Source organism: Pyrus communis, chromosome 16 (assembly GCF_041283825.1).
Source record: "Pyrus communis isolate YQ-2024b chromosome 16, ASM4128382v1, whole genome shotgun sequence".
Classification (NCBI taxonomy): Eukaryota; Viridiplantae; Streptophyta; class Magnoliopsida; order Rosales; family Rosaceae; genus Pyrus; species Pyrus communis.
Window position 1 is genome coordinate 4,916,608 of NC_142580.1, and position 19,145 is coordinate 4,935,752.

Genomic DNA, 19,145 nt, shown 5'->3' on the forward strand with positions numbered 1-19,145 from the left:
ACAAAAGTGAATGATTATGGTTACGAACATAGGGGATAAAACAGATAATTAAGCAATTGCAAGGAGGATAATTAAGCAGTTTTGTAATTACTTTCACCGCAATCAACATCTCATGATTGGGGCAAAGACGACAGTTAATATATTAGATAAGACCCAGTGATTCAATCATTTTATCTGCCTTTTAACTAGTCCCTTTCATTTCTGTAATTCTACCTTCATTACAGATGAAACTTTGTTTTCTAACAGAACTTATACAACGTAGATATACTGAATCGAATTGACATTGGAATGCAATAATTTGTAGCAGGCATCTATTAATTAAAAGGCTATATATAATTAAGTAATTAAGACCACGTTGACAAACCATTTCGTTTTTCTTTTTCAGTTTTTTATTTTTGTGAGATTTGCTTGAAATATTAAAGAAGTATATGAGAGAAATGATAATGGTGGCAAGAGGAGCAAAATAAAGAAGAATGAATGGAAAAAAAAAAATTGTTGAAAGTGATAATAAAAAACCTAACATCGTTTTTTGTTTTTTGTTTTTATTTTGTGTATCAATCTTTACGACTTATACATTTGCTTTGCATCTCTCCTATCATCCATCATATACTCTTCTACATCTAATATGTTTTACCCTCTACGTCTAACAAAAAATTAAAAACTAAAACTAAACGAACCTTAAATGTCTAAGGTTGTAAACCCTTTGAAATTTAAACAAGTTGTGAGATGAGGTGTATTGTATAATTATTTTCCTTGACAAGTACATGTCTCCAACTATTAACTCTTGAAAGGGGAAAATATTTACCAACAAGAAAAATGAGATATGTTTCAATAGTTTTAACAGAAAAGAGGTAAAAGATTGTAAAGGTAAAAACACAAGCTATAAAATATTTCTTCCGTGCCCTCCTCTCTCTCTCTCTCTCTCTCTCTGTGTACAGTAAAAAACACCGCCTCTCTTTTAGACTTTTAGCTGGTAGAAGTACAACAAAGGCTTATTAGGTCAAAAGCTTTCTGGGGTTTCGGAGAGAGAAAGTAGACAGTGTGGTGGTATAGCATTGTGATAATTATCTATCCATGTGGAACAAGTAATATTAGCCATCTTCTCTCTTTAAATCTCTTCACTCCCTTCAACGCAAATAAACACAATAACCACGTATAGTAGTCTGCAGCAATAATCATCATGTCTTCTTCTCCCCTCTTCCTCTCATCATTAACCCCTCCTCACTCTCATCATCATCACCAGTGCTCCTCAAACTACCCACCAAGACCGCCCTCCACCTCCACCTCCACTCAAAGAAAGCGAAAGAAGAAAGCCAGAGAGAGGTCAGACGACTACTAGCTTGAGAAGATATATGGATTCACTCAAGAAGAAGAAACCCTAGCTAGCTAGGGTACTCTCTCCTTATCTTCTTCTTGGATCGATATAGACTAGCAGCAGATTTTGATGTTAGTTTCTTTCTTCTCTTGAGGTCTCTTGGGGAATTGAAGCGTTGTGGTCCGATTGTTTGCTAGATCAAGCAAATCTCTAGGCAAGGTTGAAAGCTTTCGTCTCTATACGGACGATGAATTGCTTTTAATTTGCTGGTATCTTAATTGAATTTGTAAGGGTTTCAGTCAGACACATAGCTAGTAAATATATATATGTTTTGAGCTTAAAAGTTTGGTCGATTGAATAACTAATATACCATGTATGTGTTCGTGTTTTGTGCTTGTGCTGTAAAAGATTGTATGCGTTCTCTCTCTCGATCTCTTCCTACAAATGAATATTGTGATTCTATGAGCCTCTGGTTGTTATTTGTCAAGACTCTATATGTGTTTGTGTTTGTGTTGTGTGCTTGTGCTGTAAAAGATTGTATGCGTTCTCTCTCTCGATCCCTTCCTACAAATAAATATTGTGATTCTATGAGCCTATGGTTCTTATTTGTCAAGACTCTATATTAATGGTACATTTTCTACTTAAAGGATGAAGCTCTGAAATTCCATATGCATGTATGAGTGCTTAAATGAGTAGCTGAATTAATTTTTCCAGGCGTACTTATTTCCATACCTGTTGGATGCTAATGGATTCAATTTTCGAGAGAGCTGTATCGATCGTATGCCTGCACATCCATCGAGTGATCATATAAGACAGATCTGCAATATATTAATTATCGTTAGGGTTTGTTAATTATTCTTCATTTTGAGGCCTCAACATATCTTATTTGAATTTTGTGTCTGACCTATATATGTAGTTAGTAGTTAAACATATTCTGATCAGGATAAAATTCAGATTCACAGCTTAATTGGCCTAACGCCTGGACTCGAAACCGTGAATGATTTGAGTGGCTTAATCTTAAGTAGTCGACCCCTTATTAAATTTTGATTCGTCTTACAAAGTTTGATTCATCTTCCATCTCTATTTATAGAGAAAAGGAGAAGTAGTACTTCATGAGTGACTCACGTTATATCCACATTTTTAAACCTCTAAATCTCAATACAGGTCCTAGCACAGTTTATATGTGCATAATTAAGGAAGTCTTAATCATTAATTAGGGTTCTTAATAGTTCTTGTGCTCATTACATTTTCGAAGGACCACAGTTATGTGCCTTCTATTTCCATCATACATTTTCTCTAGCTATATAGTACAGCATGATGATGATGATGATGATGATGATGATGATGATGAAGCTGCTCCATGCACATGCATGTAACCCTATGCATGTCATGATTTGCCTATATAATAATAATAATAATAATCAAGTTGTTGCTCTCCGATTATGATCATATAACCGCGTCATGATATGGTCAGAGATTAGTGTGAGCTAAATAGTTTTGCTAGTTAATTTGAATCATTTCATTACATACGGTCATCCATCGAGTTGAAGAGTCTTATAGTGTTGTATATTGTGGTGTAAAAAGGTTAGGTTAATTCTTATTCGACTCCGTCTTTCTTTTTGATTCTCACATGTATGTGTGACCGGAGAGAGCTCGTTACTGTACCAATCGAACTCTCAACTTTTCTTGATTCGAACTTATTCTCACTTGTTAAGATCTTGTGAGTTATTCTCGAACTAACCAAATAAATGAGTATAGTTAAAAAAAAATCCAATGAAATGAGTATTGTTTCAAACATTATCAAGAGAAATGCGAAGGAGACTCCCCAAAAAATGAGACTCTCCATGAACTCTTTGTTACCTCATGTTTTTTTCACAATGTTTTATAATGTTGGCATGAAAGTTGACGTTAAATTGAGTCTATAAAGAGATCAATCTTCTACACCCAAAATGGATGTGGCCTTAAACAATGACAGACATGTATTTATAAACTTAACTTTTCTTAACTTATTGTCATAAACTTAATATGTGTCAAACAATAATTTGGGCCACATACCCATTTTGGGTGCAAAATTTGATCGCGTCATAAAAGTCTTACTTTGAAAAAGTCTCCTTAGCATTTCTCACATTACCAAATGATCATTTGATGTGCACTTTTTCATAATCGATAAGAAATTAATTAAGCACTGGTAAATTTGCAATCAAGTGGTTTAAATAAGGTTAAGAACAATATTACTTCATTGAATGCCAATTAAAATGCCAAAAGGCGTCCTATAAAAATAAATTTTCAGAAGGCAATTCAACGGCCAGATGTACTACTACAAAAAATTCTCGTTTCATGGAAGATGTTCTTCATGCCAAGAGGTACCCCAACATTGAAGTTCCTCCTAGTAATTGGGCCGTCTTTTGACTTCGAGTTGGGCCTTGTATGTGTATGATGGGCCTTTTATTCATAATGCCCGATGAGACTCTCGATCTTTAACACATACTTAACGTAAATAGTATCGTTTGTTAAAAAAAAATTAACAAAAGAAAGATAATTATTTATTATTTACCAAAGTAAACATGGTCCTTTGACTCCTTTCCTTACATTTCGTGCTTATTTGTATATAATCTTTTTGAGTTTTTAATTTTCGGCCTTTCATTTGAAAAAGGGGTCAAAAGTCAAAACACTGAAAAAGGTCGTTCTGATTTGCGGAAGGAAAGCTTGAGAATTTGAGTGCGTCCGGTAATCTGACGGCTCGTATTGGCCGATCGAAAAACACCAATCTCTCTCTTTCTGGTCTTCGCAACTCCGGCCTTTTGATATTCCTCCGCGACGCTGCGTCATCGTTTTCCTTCGTTTCGAAGTTTCGACCCCGAAATCACCAATCTCCCTCTCTCTCTCTCTCTCTCTCTCTCTCTCTCTCTCTCTCTCTCTAACCCTAAGTGCTCCCCAGAAGTCACAGACAAGCAGGCGCGTATCAATCAATCTCCTCGAGCTTCTCTTTGGCTGGCATCGGCTACCGGATTAGGGTTTCTGCGGCGGTGATGCCTGGCAGTAAAGGCTTGATTAGCTGATTGATTTCCTAGGGTTTCTGATTCGAAACTATGTCAGGGAATTCGAGGGGTCGAGTCACCATCACGCTTGGGCGCGGTGGCCAGGTATCCAATTTCTCATTTTCTCCTACATAAGTTTGAGAAGTATACATATATTTATATATGTATATATATTTTTTCATTTGGGTTCTCCTTAGAACTAAATAAGCATACTTTTTTAGTTAATGAAAATAAACTTGAAGTGGGGGAATTGAATTTTATGCATTTAGTTGTATTTACTCGATTATATTTCAACAACTGCTAAGAATGTTGGATTTTGCTTTTTCCTGGTTTTGGTGTCCTTGAAAGTTCGTTGACTTATATCACCATTTGACAGGTAGTGAAGAGGTCTGTTTCGGGGTCTTCATTAACTGATTCCATACCCGTGGCTGGGACCAAGCGGTCTGTTAGAGATAGGTTAGGAAGTAATGTAGACGGTTCTTTGTCGCATGGAAGCTTACACAACAATAAACGGTATGCCCTTCGCTACTTCGAAAATCATATTTTATCCGCTGTGGAAAAGCTGCTGTTTTGCTGAATAAAGTCATGTCTGACTTAGTGCTTCTGTTCCTAGTAGATTGCACTATTGATATGAAATCGAATAACTTGACTATCGAGTTATATGGAGATATTGGTGTGTCGCAAAATATGTATATGAGTGTTAAAAACAGAACCAAATGGATTTGATATGTAATTGGTTCTTACATCCTATGTGCCAGAAATTCCTTAAAGAAGTCACAGTCATGTCTAAAATAATATATTGTTTTATTTTACCCTTTTTGCAGCCAGCGAGGAGACAATGGTAGGTCAAGTTTGAATTTCAATGGTTACGATGGTAATGAGCTTACTCTGAAGAAATTGAAATATTGCTGCATTACCGCATTTCTGAATTAATTTCCATTTTCTAATCTCTACCTTTAAATCTCCAAGATGCACACATTGGTAAAGGTGATCTTCGATTTAAACTCATGCAAAAAAATGCATTTAGACGAGCTCAGAGTGATGACGGTCAGAGGCATGGGGACCTTCGTGAGAAGCTTTCAAAGGCAGTTCAGCGCCCTGTCACTGTCCATGACTCACGTCAGCACCTTCCTGAAATAAAAGAGACTAGCTTTATACGTCGAATTCCTTCTTCAAGGGCAGATGATTTGCCTCATGTGGACTCGTTAAGAAACTCTTATTCCCCTTGGACTCTGGACCATTTAAGACGAAGATCCCCAGATAGAGTTGTAGTCACTTCTAGGGGTCTCTCCTCTCCGAGGAATCCCAAAGAATTGGAGAGAAGGCCACTAAGCAGGGCATTTGATGATGTCAGATTGGATCCATATATGAGGAAAGATGTTCCCGGTGCTACAAGGCCTGCAAGTAGTGCTCCTTTCATGTCCAGTTCTCCATTGCCTCATGTGTCTGCGAAACCTGTGGCCCCACCCCCACCCCACTTGAGTCAAATTCCTCCACTGAGCAGCATTGTACAGAAAAGTTCATATGCGGTACATGTTACTTGCCTTTTGCTATCTGCTTTGCTTGTATATCCAAATATGATTTGCATTTGTAGCTCTATGTAAAAGTAACTGAATGGAAGGTCTAATCATAAACTCATTAAACTTGTTTATGCTTTAGGTCCAGTTTGTGTTTCCACAAATGCTGATCTTACCGTCATTTTCATGCCTACTGCTCCCTCACCCCCACCCCCACCCCCATCACACAATTAGAACCATATCTATCTTTCGTGATGCAAAAAACATGCCTTGTCTGCATGATAAAGAAAACCGTATGCTGCCTTCAAAGTTCTGGAATTAGGAAAGGCAGTTCCTCAAGATTAGATAGATTAAGTGTTAAAACAGAGGCCGTTAACTCAATTTCTTGCTGAAATTAGATAATTGTTTTTGGAGAGGTAAGTTTGAGATACAAACCTACAAAAAGTTGGTGCTGTTTTCTAAAAATTGGTCCATCTACACAAAAGTTATTTATTAGTTTACGGTATGAAGTGCTGACAAAACTACTTAGGGGGCGAAATGGAATTTGTTAGTTCTTGCCCTTATGTTGCCCACATTTGGAGGATGAGTAATCATTGCATGTGATTTTAGATGTAGAGGTCCATTCAGATCGTAGCAGATGCCAGTTTTACTAGTTTGTGGTAGGTTCTACAAAACCACCAAAATTATAAATGGATAGGCTAGTTTTTGGGGGCATACTTCTAAAATATTCACCAGTGGTTGTAAGGTTAAAATTTTTAAGGACGTGAGAAATTTCACCATGCTTGTGCCTCACCTGTGTCTGGCAGCTTTTTGTTTAGCCTTGGTTCTTGGAAGTAAAAGGAGATTAAGTACTTTTCCATGGTTGTATTTGAATGTTTTTATGCTTTATAATTATAATTACGTAGTGTTTCAACTTTGGATTAATAACCACCTCAGTTATGGGTTTACAAATTCTCTGTGTGTTTGGTGTTTGCAGGGTGATGAACAGCAGACTGTAGATGGCTTGCTACATACGCTGGGATTGGGAAAATATGCCATTATTTTTAAGGCTGAGGAAGTATGTTGCTTCGTATCTTTGTTTTTTTTTCATGTCAGTGTGCATAATTATTCCTTGGGCTACATTAAACCTGAAATTCTTGAGCATTTGGCCTGTAGTTTTATAATTTATCTAATGCATTTTTTCGGTTCCTAAGTTTATAGACTGTATTGCATACAGAACAACCTTGATGAATTCTTTCTATCTTTTTCTGTTTCTTGGGCATCACATTTTTTATGCATAGCGCCACTCATTTGAGGTGTGGTGGTGTTTAAGCATTGTTTCTAAACCATATTAGTGAAACAGCACGTGCTTCTCAAATAATATTTGAAAGCGGTTTAATCTTTGTCAGACTTGCCCAGATAGCTAAATTTTGGAGTTTTGGTGCTTGCGTGGCCATAAATAAGTTACTGGCTTTGCTCTGATTGAGCTTATAATTGATATATCTGATCTTACGCAGATTGATATGACCGCATTGAAGCAGATGGGAGAAAATGATCTCAAAGAGCTGGGAATACCTATGGTACTTGCCCTTTCCCCCTTTTGTTTTTTCTTGTTAGTTTGCTTTACTAATGATGTCCAACTTAGGTGTTTTATCCTACTTGATTAGTGTGCACAGTAGAGCATTGTGTTGCATGCATTCTAACATCTGGGGAAGTGTCTTTTGTGGTACTTGTTCAAGTCCCCACTTTTATGTGGATCAATCTGGCACCTCGTCAGCAGAGTGCGTGTTGCCTTGTGACCTTTGGATGTGGTTGTGAATGTATTAGCGTTTCTGATTTTAGAATACAGAGTTAACCTGCTCGACATACGGTGTATTGTTGGTTCTCATGAAGATTGATTTTGTTGCAGGGACCTAGGAAGAAGCTTCTTCTTGCTCTCCTGCCTCGTTCCAAGCGGCCTCCAGCGACAAATGTACATTGAAAACCAAGATATCTTGGGGCCATCGGTTACTATTCGGTGATCGAAAGCGCATGTTAGAAAGCCCCTTTTTATGAAATGATCAGCGTGTACTTGCTCTAGTCGGGGTGTCATATTTGCCCTTCAACCAGTTGTCGCATTTTTAAATTAGAGATCGTTATTGGTTTATAGTAATTGTAGCAAATTTTTGAGATGTAGAATGATTTATCGCTTGTTCTAAAACTTTTCCCTCCAAATGGTAAGGCAAATAAGAAAGGCTTTTAATTATTTTAGTATTTGTTTATATTTTGCTTATTTCAATAATTATATAATTTGCAAGTGGTTATTTACCACAGTAGTGGAAAAGTGCTAAGCTTTTTCATGATGCGGGGGTTTAAATTATGTGGCAGTTAATTTAACATTTAATCTAATAAAATTCGTCGTTTTGACAAAAAAAAAATTGTATGATTCATTTTCAAGTTCTAAGGACCGTGAAGCATTTGGTTTTGATTAAAATAATGGTACCATAGTGTTAGTTCTTGTATGATGGCGTGAAATCAAATCTTATTAGTGATTAATTAATATTTAATTTAACAAAATTTATCGTTTGAAAATAAAAAAAATATAATTCAATTTCAAGTTCTAAGGAGCATGAATCATATGGTTTTGATTAAAATAATGATGGGACCCGATTTGTCTAAGCAGTTTCAACAAGGCAATAATTGAAACTCCATCAGGCTATTTTGCCTAGGCATTTGCCTAGTTCCTCGTATGGTAGATTGGTGTACGTGGTGCAGCAAAATGGAAATGCCTAGTCATTGCCTAGGCCTTTGGAGATGCTGTGAATCGGGTGGGATCGGTCGTGGGTGGATGGGACCAAATACAGAGGCAGATTCTCTGCACTCTTACTTCTCATAACTCACATCTTTTTATTGTCTGTGCGGTCACAGTTAAATCACGTTAATATTTTATATTAATTTTTTTATAGAGATAATAAGACAAAAAATAATAGTAATATAAAATATTGACGTAGGTTAACCGTGATCGTACAAACAGAAAGAGATGAGAATGTATGGGAAGTAAGAGGGCATAGAATCTACCTCAACCAAATGCATGGGTCACTTTGTGATTCGATAGACGGATATTAAAATTGCGGGATACAATAAAACAGCATGTTTGAGACTTGCTTTTATTTTGGGATTACATTTCCCTTGACTCCGTTACATAATACATACGATAATAAACCGCCTTGTAAGAGTTTATTAGGGACTACTTATGTTATACTGACCAAAAAAAGGGATTACTTATATTATAAATACTTGCGCTCATAAGTTGGTTTTACTATAAAGTAGTATACTAATTACGTCGAAATTTTTATTAAATTCAAGTGCTTTTTTTTTAAAAAAAAAAACCTTAAGATGACCTTCCTAGAAACCGTTTCTATGCCTCTGTGCACTTTTAACTTTAAATGACATACGTTGTTAGAAATAGTTTTCTATCGTAATCATACATATACATACCAAGCACCAGGAAGTTGAACGTGTAATAGTAAAAGAGTGATTGCGTATATATATGTAAGACTTCAGCTCTACCAAGCTAGCTATGTGCCTAAACATAGTATTTCAGATCAATATTTGGATTCGGATAATCTGCACTCTGCGGCTGAAAAATGGCAAGAAGTCAGCGTTATATTACTCTAAAAGCATATTTTAAAAAACAAATTCAATAAAGGAATGTAAAAAAATCATATATATGAAGTTTCTTCTGTCACTCTCAGTACTAGATTTTCTTCAAGCAAACCCTAGTTCAAATTTAACTAGGAATACAAATTAATAGTTTAAAATGATAAAGGCATGTGCATTGTGCAGTGACTCCACTTATATGAAGATAAGTTTTCCCCCACCCTCTTTCCTTGAAATGACTGGGGAGGCATCAGTTTGGACTCAGCCTTGTTGCTTCCCATTAACAATGTCCAAGTAACAGTTGAATAAATGATTTATAAAAATTATGGGTGACAAATTTCTAACCAAAAGGCACTAAATCTCTAATGCATTGGTTAATTTGTTTCAGTAGCAGGTAGCCACGCAACTTCGTTTGTATTCCGGAGGCTTTTTGGATTCAAATTAAGTTGTACCAACAATAGAAAATCTTGCGTGTCGCCGTGTGTATATAGGTTTTTTGGATTTAAATTCAGTTGTACCAACATTAGAAATTTTTGCGTGTCATCATATGTATGCACACGTTGACAAGGCAAAATCTCTCGTATTAAAAGAGTTAAGAGGATAAAAAGAAGTTTCATGCAATCGGAACACCAGTTTGGTAGTATTATAAACCAATTATACACTACCATTTATTTTCATGCAATCGGAACACCAGTTTGGTAGCATTATAAACCAATTATACACTACCATTTATTTTAACTTTTTCATATAGTAATGTATGAACGACTTTAAATATTGTATTGTCGTCAACATGATATCCCAAGTTCATAGAAGTTGTTCTCCTAAAAGGGTAAACATCTGATCTGATTAGCTACATATAATTAACTGGCTAGCGTATGTATAATGCATGCATCTGATCAGATGTTTCATAAATCATAACTTCGTGATATCATATACACAGACTACATATATAAAATTGTCACTCTCTCATCTAACTTTGGTAGTTCTGATCTTTAATTAAACAGGTAATCCATATTACTTGCCCTCAGTCAATTTTGGTTTTCTTTGTAGATTAATAAAATAAGAGAGAATATTAGTTTGGAGATTAGTCCAGAAGTGGAAGCAAAGCAAGATAGGGTAGTGGAAGGAAAGCAAGATTAGTGGAACGAAGTAAGGTTTCTTTTTGGAGGGGTGTCTTAGGGGATCAAGTTATGAAATATGAACCCAATTATGGATAAACCAAAAGGAAACATATGAAATCAATCAATCAAAACCAACCCACCATTTCTAAATGGCCTCATTTTTATTCCACATGCTGTTGAAAATGGCTTGATGACAGCATGCCTGGTTGGAATTGGAATTCTTCTCCCAAAAGCAGGAAAAAGGCCGATTAGAAATTTAGAGAGAGAGAGAGAGAGAAGAAAGAAAGAGGAGTGGGAATTAGATGAGCATGAGAGAAATCTCTATTGGTGGAAGAAGTCCACCATGAACAAGATCTTAAGAAAAGACAACGGAATAACAACACAATCTAAGAAGTTTATAGAATCTGTAACCCAAAGCTACAAAATGCGGGGTCCAATCAGAACACCTGTCCATCCCAAATGCTTCTCTTAATTCATAAAAATAATGTTTAGATGATGACTTGATTCACCTGAAAACATATGTTTTTTGGGTAATAATATAAAAAATTAGGGTTTTGCCTGCTCTAAGAAGATACGCTAAGATCTCATCCAAGACCCTAACCAGTATATATGCTGACCTCATTGCCCACTTCTTAAATATTGCTTTGTTTATCAACTAATCTGCCTTGCTATGTTCCTATTAAGTACATATTTTTTAGAAACATGGTCAAAATTAATACACATATTTTAATTGTGTTTCGTTGGTTTAGGATAATTAATCATTCTAATTACCAAGAAGTTTCATTTTAGTGCTGATCAATCACAAAGCTACAAATCTCATAATTGTATATTAGTTACATGAAAAATGCTAAGGAGATTCTCTAAATAATATGACTCTCTATGATTTTCTGTCACCTCATATTTTTAGCACAATATTTTAGAGTATTAGCACAGAAATTAACTTTAAATTGTAAGATGTCAGAAAATCCATAACAGCATAAAGCATCCCACTTTGAGAGTTTCGTTAAAAAAATTCTAATTACATAATTGGTGTCCTGGAGTGGATGGGACTGAGCACCAACACCTGTAAAATAAACTATATATTCTAATGCGCTTTAAAAAAAAAAAAAAAAATATTATGATTAGGTTCTTGGGTAGATGACAATACACGAATCCACTCATGACTCATTGAGTCGTTGTAACATAATCTAAGATATTCATTTAAGTACAGTGAAAAAGATTTTGTTGGTTTTTGCAAAGTTAATCCCTTGTTTCTTTTGAAAATTCCCGTCTTTCTTTGACTTTTGTTAATTGGATGCAGTTAATTATGTTCATAGTAACTTTAATCATGGAATAAATGTTTTAAAATGCCTCAAGTGGTGGTATATAATGGTATTTTTATATATTCTAAAGTGTGTAATTATATCACATTTCCTAGTTTGACGAATGAAAATCTAGACCTAATTAATTTCGTTAACACAGTTTATCCTTCTTATGCATCCAAATTCTTGAATCGCTCTCCTCATAATATAATAATTAAATTAAAATAACGCTCGTATAAATAGATACATAAAATAATTATTCATAATTAACAATGAAAACGTCCATAAATTAATTAAAATATCGCTCAAATAAGTAAATAAATAGACTTCTTTCTTGCTTAACAATGAAAACGTACTGTCTGGAACTTTTCCAAGTGTGTATCTACCTCTACTGTTCTACATCTAACTTAATATGAAAGGGTTTAAAAAACTGATATATGCATGAGACAGCTTCTCCGATCTGACTTTTCCTTTTCTCCGTTTGTTTTTATTGGCACTTAATTGGTGTACATTTCTTAATCCCATCATGAACATTAGAAAAAACCAATATAAATTGAGATGCAATAAATCGTTGGAAACCCATAGAGTTTACTATAAAAGAAGCACAAGCCAGACAACTACTCCCTACAAATCAACCACTCGAAATATCTTCCTATAGTTTTTCCTCCCCCACATTACAAAATTAGAAATGCAATCGGAAACCAATACCGTAGGAGCTTGTGCCGAGAAGAAGCTCAGGCTTTTCGGATTTGAGCTGAATCCACGTAGGAATGAAGAAACCTCCATGAAAGGAGGACGGTCAGCAGCAGAAGGTGGTGGGGATGAAAGTGTAAATTCATCAAACTCTGTCTCACATCCGATAAAATTGGAACGATACAGAGAGAATGAGAAAAGCTCGACTAGTGATCCAGATGACAAGAAATTCGAGTGCCAATATTGCTTCAAGGAGTTTGCAAATTCGCAAGCACTGGGTGGGCATCAAAATGCACACAAAAAGGAGAGAATGAAGAAAAAAAGGCTCCAGCTTCAAGCCAGAAAAGCCAGAATCAACTATTACCTCCAGCCTTTCCAAACTTTCCACCACCATGGCTCTACGGTGGCTCCATCGTGGTTCTACGACCCCTCATCGTATCTCAATCCTGACCATCCATTCACCCTCCACGAAGAATCCCAGATCAGCTTCAACTCGTTCGATCAAAGTTATGGGTCCTCGAGCGGGTCCCACTCTCAGGTTTCCAATTGGTATTCAGTGCCACCTCAGCAGCAGTTTCCTTCTTCCCAAACGGGAGAACAAGATCATGTTATAAACCTTAATAAGTTTACGTTAACGCAAACAGACAGGTCGGGAGAAAGCAGGCCTATCGTCTTCAAGCCTTCTCCTTTATCTGCTTCAACTCATCAGAGCTGTAAACCGTTGGATCTTCAGTTAGAGCTCGGTGTGCCGTCGAAAATTCGGAGATCTTCTAGGAGTGAGGCTTAGCATGCATGGCTCTTCTTCTTCAGTACAAAAGCTGCCATTTGTTCTCCAGTAGTTTGAGATTTTTTATTTTTCATCTTCCAAAGTGAAACAAAAATATATGAACTGCATTATATATATATATATATATATAGTTTTTTATACGTTCAAATGTACATATATTTAGTAGCTGCAAATGAAGCCATGCAGGATTTTCAGGTCCTTAATTTGCTGACAATTGTTTGTATTGTATTAGCATTTTTTGTGTGGACAACTGGATATTAAACTTTCTGTTCTAAAGTTCTAATGTTAAGGGAATTTTCTTACCTTTAACTTTATAAGTTTGACATGTCGGTATGGAGAAAATTCCATAGTCTACTCGTTGTGTGTGTTGATTTATCTTTTTTTTTTTTTTTTTTTTTTTTTTGAATTTACTTTTTGTAGATTAGCATCCTTAAAACAGATCTAATTTTCGTTAAAATCAAGTGCAACATCGACGATTCATGACTTGGTTTCCAACTCAGCAATATTATTATTATTATTTTTTGTTGAGAAAACTCAGCAATATTATAGGTATACGACTTGAGGAGTCAACTATAATTACAAGAATTCTTTTTCTTTCATTTCAAGTGCGATGAACTTTGTTAAAAAAATTAAAAGAAGGGCGATGAACTAGCTCTTGGTTCTTTAAAAGAAATTATTAATTTAGTGATTTTCTTTTTCAATGTTAGAAGTTACCCTCTCCATTAATAATAATAACCGCAAAACAAACAAACAATCATGACATCATTTCTTTTGAAAAAAAAATGAAAGAAAATCTCGAAGTGAAAATTACATAATAGCATAACAACAAAATTTTCGGTGTGACTGGTGTTTTGCAATTCGATCATGTTACAAACCGTGTATTTGACAAATGATTCGCAAAATATTAATTTTGTTGTCCGCGATATTAGGGTAATGGTAGAAAGATTAAAATTTTAAATCAAATTTGTAAATCAAATAATGTGTCATCAATAATAAATAAATACGTTAATCAACACTTAGTTAACAATCCAATCATCTACAAACACATCATTTGGTTTAAAAAATATGATCTCTCTAGTATTACTAGTGATATTATAACGTGTGAATTAATAACACCGTACGGTGGTCAATTTTTCTGTTATAGCATATCTAACGCATGACCTTTACCCCAGGCCAGGAGAAGATTTAGCCCCAAGTTGCCAAAAAAAAAAAAAAAAATCCTTTCTGACGCACCCAATCAACCTAGGCTAGTTGAGACCCAAGACTCCTTGTGAGGCCATATTAGCTCTAGATCTTGTTCATGAATTCTTAAGATGGTAGCTTAGAACAATATATATCAGTAGCCAATAAAAATGAGCACTTAACACTTTTTAACCTTTAACCTCTTTCACCGTTAGAACAATAAAATTTTAAAAAGATAAAATTTCATGAATGATGTCAGTTTAGAAGACTAGAGATTTTATCTTTAGCCCATGATCCTTGCTTTTATGATTAGACATGTTCTTACGTGCACCCAAAAATTTCTAGAAGAGCTAGGCCAACGTATGACAATTGTATTTTTCTTCCCAAATTCATTTGTTTTGACCCATTCCAGTAAAAGCATCAATACTCTAGAAGAGTATCATATCATGGGATGTTAAAATAACAAAGAACACTTGTCAGTCGTCCAAGTAATTAAAGGCACTTGTGTATTAACTATTTCTTAACATAAGTGTTTGTTTGAATAATCTTTTTATTAATATAAACAACTTGTTTGAATTATTCTTCTCACTCCAACAATGTTGAGGTCTTTTCTAGTGGCAAATAAAAGGCTTTTATTCGATGGATTTTCTATCAGACTGGCTATTGCATTTTGTCATTGTTAATATATATACATATAAGAGATTTTATGATGTGCCAAACACAATGTTCGACATACTAAGTGTTATAATTAATTAGTTGAAATTTTGAAAAATAAATTTTTAACCAATTATATCATGACAGTTGATGTACTGATGTAGCAAGTCATGTTTCTGGGACATAAAAAAGTTCTCATATATATAGATGGAGTTGGATTCAAGATTACGATGAAGCTGTCCATCTCATCATATCTTATAAGTCGTAAACTAATAAAAACCAAATCCCAAAATCATGCATTCTTAATTTCTTATTCTATTAATTAATAAAATTTAAAACTAGTAGTGGTAGTCGATCGGTCTAATAAGCCTCCTCACCTAATTGATTTTTAATTGCAGATATGCTTACATTATTATTTAAAGCAACAAATTAATTATCTATAAATTGACTTATTTACCTTATTAATCTTAAGTATTGCAATTGCGTATATAATTTTCAGTTACGTACAATTAGAAACTACGGTTAGTACACGTCCATGCACATTGCATATAAAAACATCCACGCGAGGTGTGAATCCTTTTCCTTTTACTTTTCTTCTACTATATATATTATGAAATGCAATTTTATATTTTAAGCACGTACGATTGAACGATTGTACATCGATTGAGTTCTTGATTTACTTTTATTTACTTTTTAAATTATTTTCTTTGGTTTCGAACTGTTATTTAAATTCCAAGTAATTGATTTTTCCTGGGGCATTGTCCACGTGGACCTAAATTGTTGGTTTTGTAGGCTCCATGTGTTGCATGATAGCAAACTAACAGAAAGTTTAACGAAATTAAACCGTTATGACTAAATTGATCTATGATAGTCACTTTCATAGACAACATTAACTGATTTTCAAATTAAGAGACCAAAATAATGAAACAGATCAATTTCAATAACCATTTGCCACAAAAACCCTTACTACTATAGTACTATATGTGACATTTATAGCAAACAGCCTAATTACTTAAACCAAGTTGAAAATTACTTGAAGGATGAAAAGTCAAGACTCAACTTGGAATGAAATCCCAATGGGCCTCAAATCTATAAATTGGCATTATAATTGATTTGGGCCGGACAACTTTTTTTTTACACTATGGGCCTGGACAACTTAAACTAACTACAATTATGTCAAACTCTGAGCAGTCTCGCGAGTTTTTATTTTAGAAATATAATTTTCACATTATTTTTAGGCTCACACACCTCTTTTGATTTTTTTTGTCATGAAATTGAATAAATCAAGCGGACATAAAGGTTAGTATCAAACATGTATGAGAAACTTAGAAAGTGTGTACTTATCAATTTATTTTATTTTTTGATTTTCTGAATAAAGAAACAAAGAATCGAAAAATGACCTAAAATGTATGGATAAACACTCTGTTTCATAGGATATATTTTTCCGAGCCGTCGAAAGGATGGATGTGATGTAGCTAAGGATGAGAAGGTGTTACATTACATCTCTCATTTGCCCCGTCTCGCACGAATAGGCAAAGGGTCGCCCTCTTGACAGTCTGATTTCTTACAAGAAAGACACCTTCATGCCAAATTGCCAAATCTCATTAAAAAAATGAAAAAAGGAATATTAAACAAAACCAAATCAAATTTGAGAACACTATGTATGTTTCCTTCAACTCATATTCTTCTGCTTGTCTTTTTATTTGTTGCACAATAAGTTACGCTTGGTGATTCACCAACCTCGACAAAGCAAACCTAATACATAATTGTAACTAAATCACCCAAGCAAATAAATAATAAAAAAAAGGTTATCGTGCATATAAAATAAGAAATGCTGCAATTTGTAGCTTAAATAATTAAGGATATTTATCTTTATATACGAAGTCCAACGAACTGTATGTATTGTTAGATATACACATCCATCATGAAGCTGGCTGATGTTGGTTCTTATTACTTCACCTTTTACTCTCTGTCATGACAGCAAACTTCCATAATAAAACTTAACGTTGTTCCTATATGGAATTGAGGTGTAATAGAAATGAATGATTTTCTGACCATGCATTGCATGAGCCATATATAACACAAGTCTGCAGTAAGTGGTGGATTTATGATTTGAAGTGGAAAACGGGCAAACGAATTTCAATTTACTTACGAAGATATTTATTCAAACACTTGATAGTCCTGGAACTACTTTGGTCTCAATGTACATCCACTCTTGCCTGGAGCCACCTTCATCAAACCTTTTCTTGGCACCCAAACACCTTTTATTGTTGCCCCCACCCCCATACTTTGCCCTAAACAACAAAATTAAGTTTCAACAATCCTAGAATGTCTATGTATATAGCCTGTCATATTTATGTTTTCAATCATATCGGCATTTATAATTCCAAAAATAAATAAATGAAACATTTTATTCGACAAAAAGGGTGATGATAAATTTATATATTATTATTTTCCATGTATGAAGCAAGTGGACCATATGATGATATGTCAGACCCATTATTTCATATGCTTTTATATGAAGGGTTCATAAATCATGGTAATGATAATTTCCCAAGAAAGAAGAAGAATAAATAAATAAATATTTTATTAACTGTAAACGATAAGTTTTTATTTTTAATAATTAATAATCTGTAAAAGTTTGAGGTCAAGGTTCTAATTCAATCCCACCGCACTGATAGCGATTTGAATAACCTCATTAGCCTTTTTAGCTTTGATTATGATCAATGAGGCAATGCTCCAACCCACCTCCCTTTGAGCCATTTTTTCAAACAAATAGGAGGTGTGTCTCCCAGTGCGCAGTTTCTCTTTCTCACTCTTAAAATGGCGTAAATTTTTGTGCGAGGCATATTGTCTGACCTTTTGTTTGGGTGCTCTTTTTATCTTTTTTTATTTGTGCAGTCACGATTAAGTCACGTCAATATTTTATATTTTTATTGCTTTTTATCTTATTATCTCTATAAAAAATCAATATAAAATGTTAACGTGGCTTAACCGTGACAGCACAAAATAGAATGGGATGGGAAGGGCATACAATCTGCCTCCATTTTTGTTAGTGTGAGTTTACTATGTAAAGTATGCACTTCTGAATAGTGTACTCGTCATTTTGTTTATTGAAACGTTCGTCATCGAATCTGGTCAACATTCTCTCATCACTTGCATCAGAACACACTATCAAAGCATAATAAATTTGAGTTTCAAAGAGTTTGTAGTTTAGTTGGTCAAGAATTTTCACGCTTGTACGTGAGGTTTTAGGCCATCTCCAACTAAAGGATCCAGAGGGCCCAAAATAGTCCAAAAATCGTCTCCAACCGAGGGCTAGGCCAGAGGGCTCTTGGAATCTGAGAGGACCCCACGGAATCTGAAAGGGCTAGAGGGCTAGCTAGAAAACTGATTAATCCTGTTGGTTTCTTAAAAAGAATTTTGAATCCAACGGCTAGCTAGCGCCAGTTATCGTTGGATTCAATATTTTTTTTCTTTTTAAAGGTGTGTGAGAAGTTAAATGGGGTGTGTGGATATCACATTCTATTTTTTTCCCTATAAATACCTAAATCATTCCTCACAAAATTTTCACCATTCCTACACCATTTCAATTCTCATATTTTCCTTCCTCTTTCAAAAATCTATCCTTCAATTTTTTTAATAATTTTGAAATGGCCTCGTCTGCAATGAAAGGTAGGGCTTGGACCCGAAAAGAAGATGAAGCTTTTTGCAAGGCTTATAGATGGGTGTCAGAAGATAGTGTGAGGGGGAATTGTCAAACAAATGACGGTGTTTGAACTCGTGTATCCAAAAAATACTTAGAGTTCTATGAAGGCACCACTCCAGTGAATATTCGAAACCACGAGAGTTGTTCTTCAAAATGGAAGAAACATCTTCAGCCAAGTTTGAACAAATGGCATCAAGCATTGTTAGCAGC

The 19,145-nt window shown here is 34.8% G+C and overlaps 2 protein-coding genes across 3 annotated transcripts; both read left to right on the forward strand.

Moving 5' to 3' along the window:
- Positions 1 to 3,949: 3,949 nt before the first annotated feature.
- Positions 3,950 to 8,094, forward strand: LOC137731617 (uncharacterized). Of its 2 annotated transcripts, none has more exons than XM_068470774.2 (7): positions 3,950 to 4,458; positions 4,730 to 4,866; positions 5,178 to 5,227; positions 5,323 to 5,882; positions 6,847 to 6,927; positions 7,367 to 7,429; positions 7,759 to 8,094. In XM_068470774.2, exons 1-7 carry the CDS (start codon positions 4,405 to 4,407, stop codon positions 7,828 to 7,830), a joined length of 1,017 nt encoding a protein of 338 aa, XP_068326875.1. In that variant the 5' UTR covers positions 3,950 to 4,404; the 3' UTR covers positions 7,831 to 8,094. The 2 variants fall into 2 exon arrangements, with proteins under 2 accessions (XP_068326875.1, XP_068326877.1); XM_068470776.2 differs by having other exon boundaries at positions 3,989 to 4,458; positions 5,178 to 5,194.
- A 4,327-nt stretch (positions 8,095 to 12,421) lies between these two features.
- On the forward strand, positions 12,422 to 13,668 carry ZFP5 (zinc finger protein 5). Its single transcript, XM_068469697.2, has one exon. The coding sequence runs from the start codon at positions 12,599 to 12,601 to the stop codon at positions 13,388 to 13,390; it is 792 nt and encodes a 263-aa protein (XP_068325798.1). The 5' UTR covers positions 12,422 to 12,598; the 3' UTR covers positions 13,391 to 13,668.
- The last annotated feature ends 5,477 nt before the right edge of the window (positions 13,669 to 19,145 follow it).

What these genes read in the sequence shown, in the direction of transcription:
- LOC137731617 (XM_068470774.2), top strand. Translation starts at nt 4,405, where the DNA reads ATGTCAGGGAATTCGAGGGGTCGAGTCACCATCACGCTTGGGCGCGGT. An exon ending in CGCTTGGGCGCGGTGGCCAG is followed by an intron (nt 4,459 to 4,729) that starts GTATCCAATTTC and finishes ACCATTTGACAG; the next exon opens with GTAGTGAAGAGGTCTGTTTC. An exon ending in AAGAGCTGGGAATACCTATG is followed by an intron (nt 7,430 to 7,758) that starts GTACTTGCCCTT and finishes ATTTTGTTGCAG; the next exon opens with GGACCTAGGAAGAAGCTTCT.
- ZFP5 (XM_068469697.2), top strand. Translation starts at nt 12,599, where the DNA reads ATGCAATCGGAAACCAATACCGTAGGAGCTTGTGCCGAGAAGAAGCTC.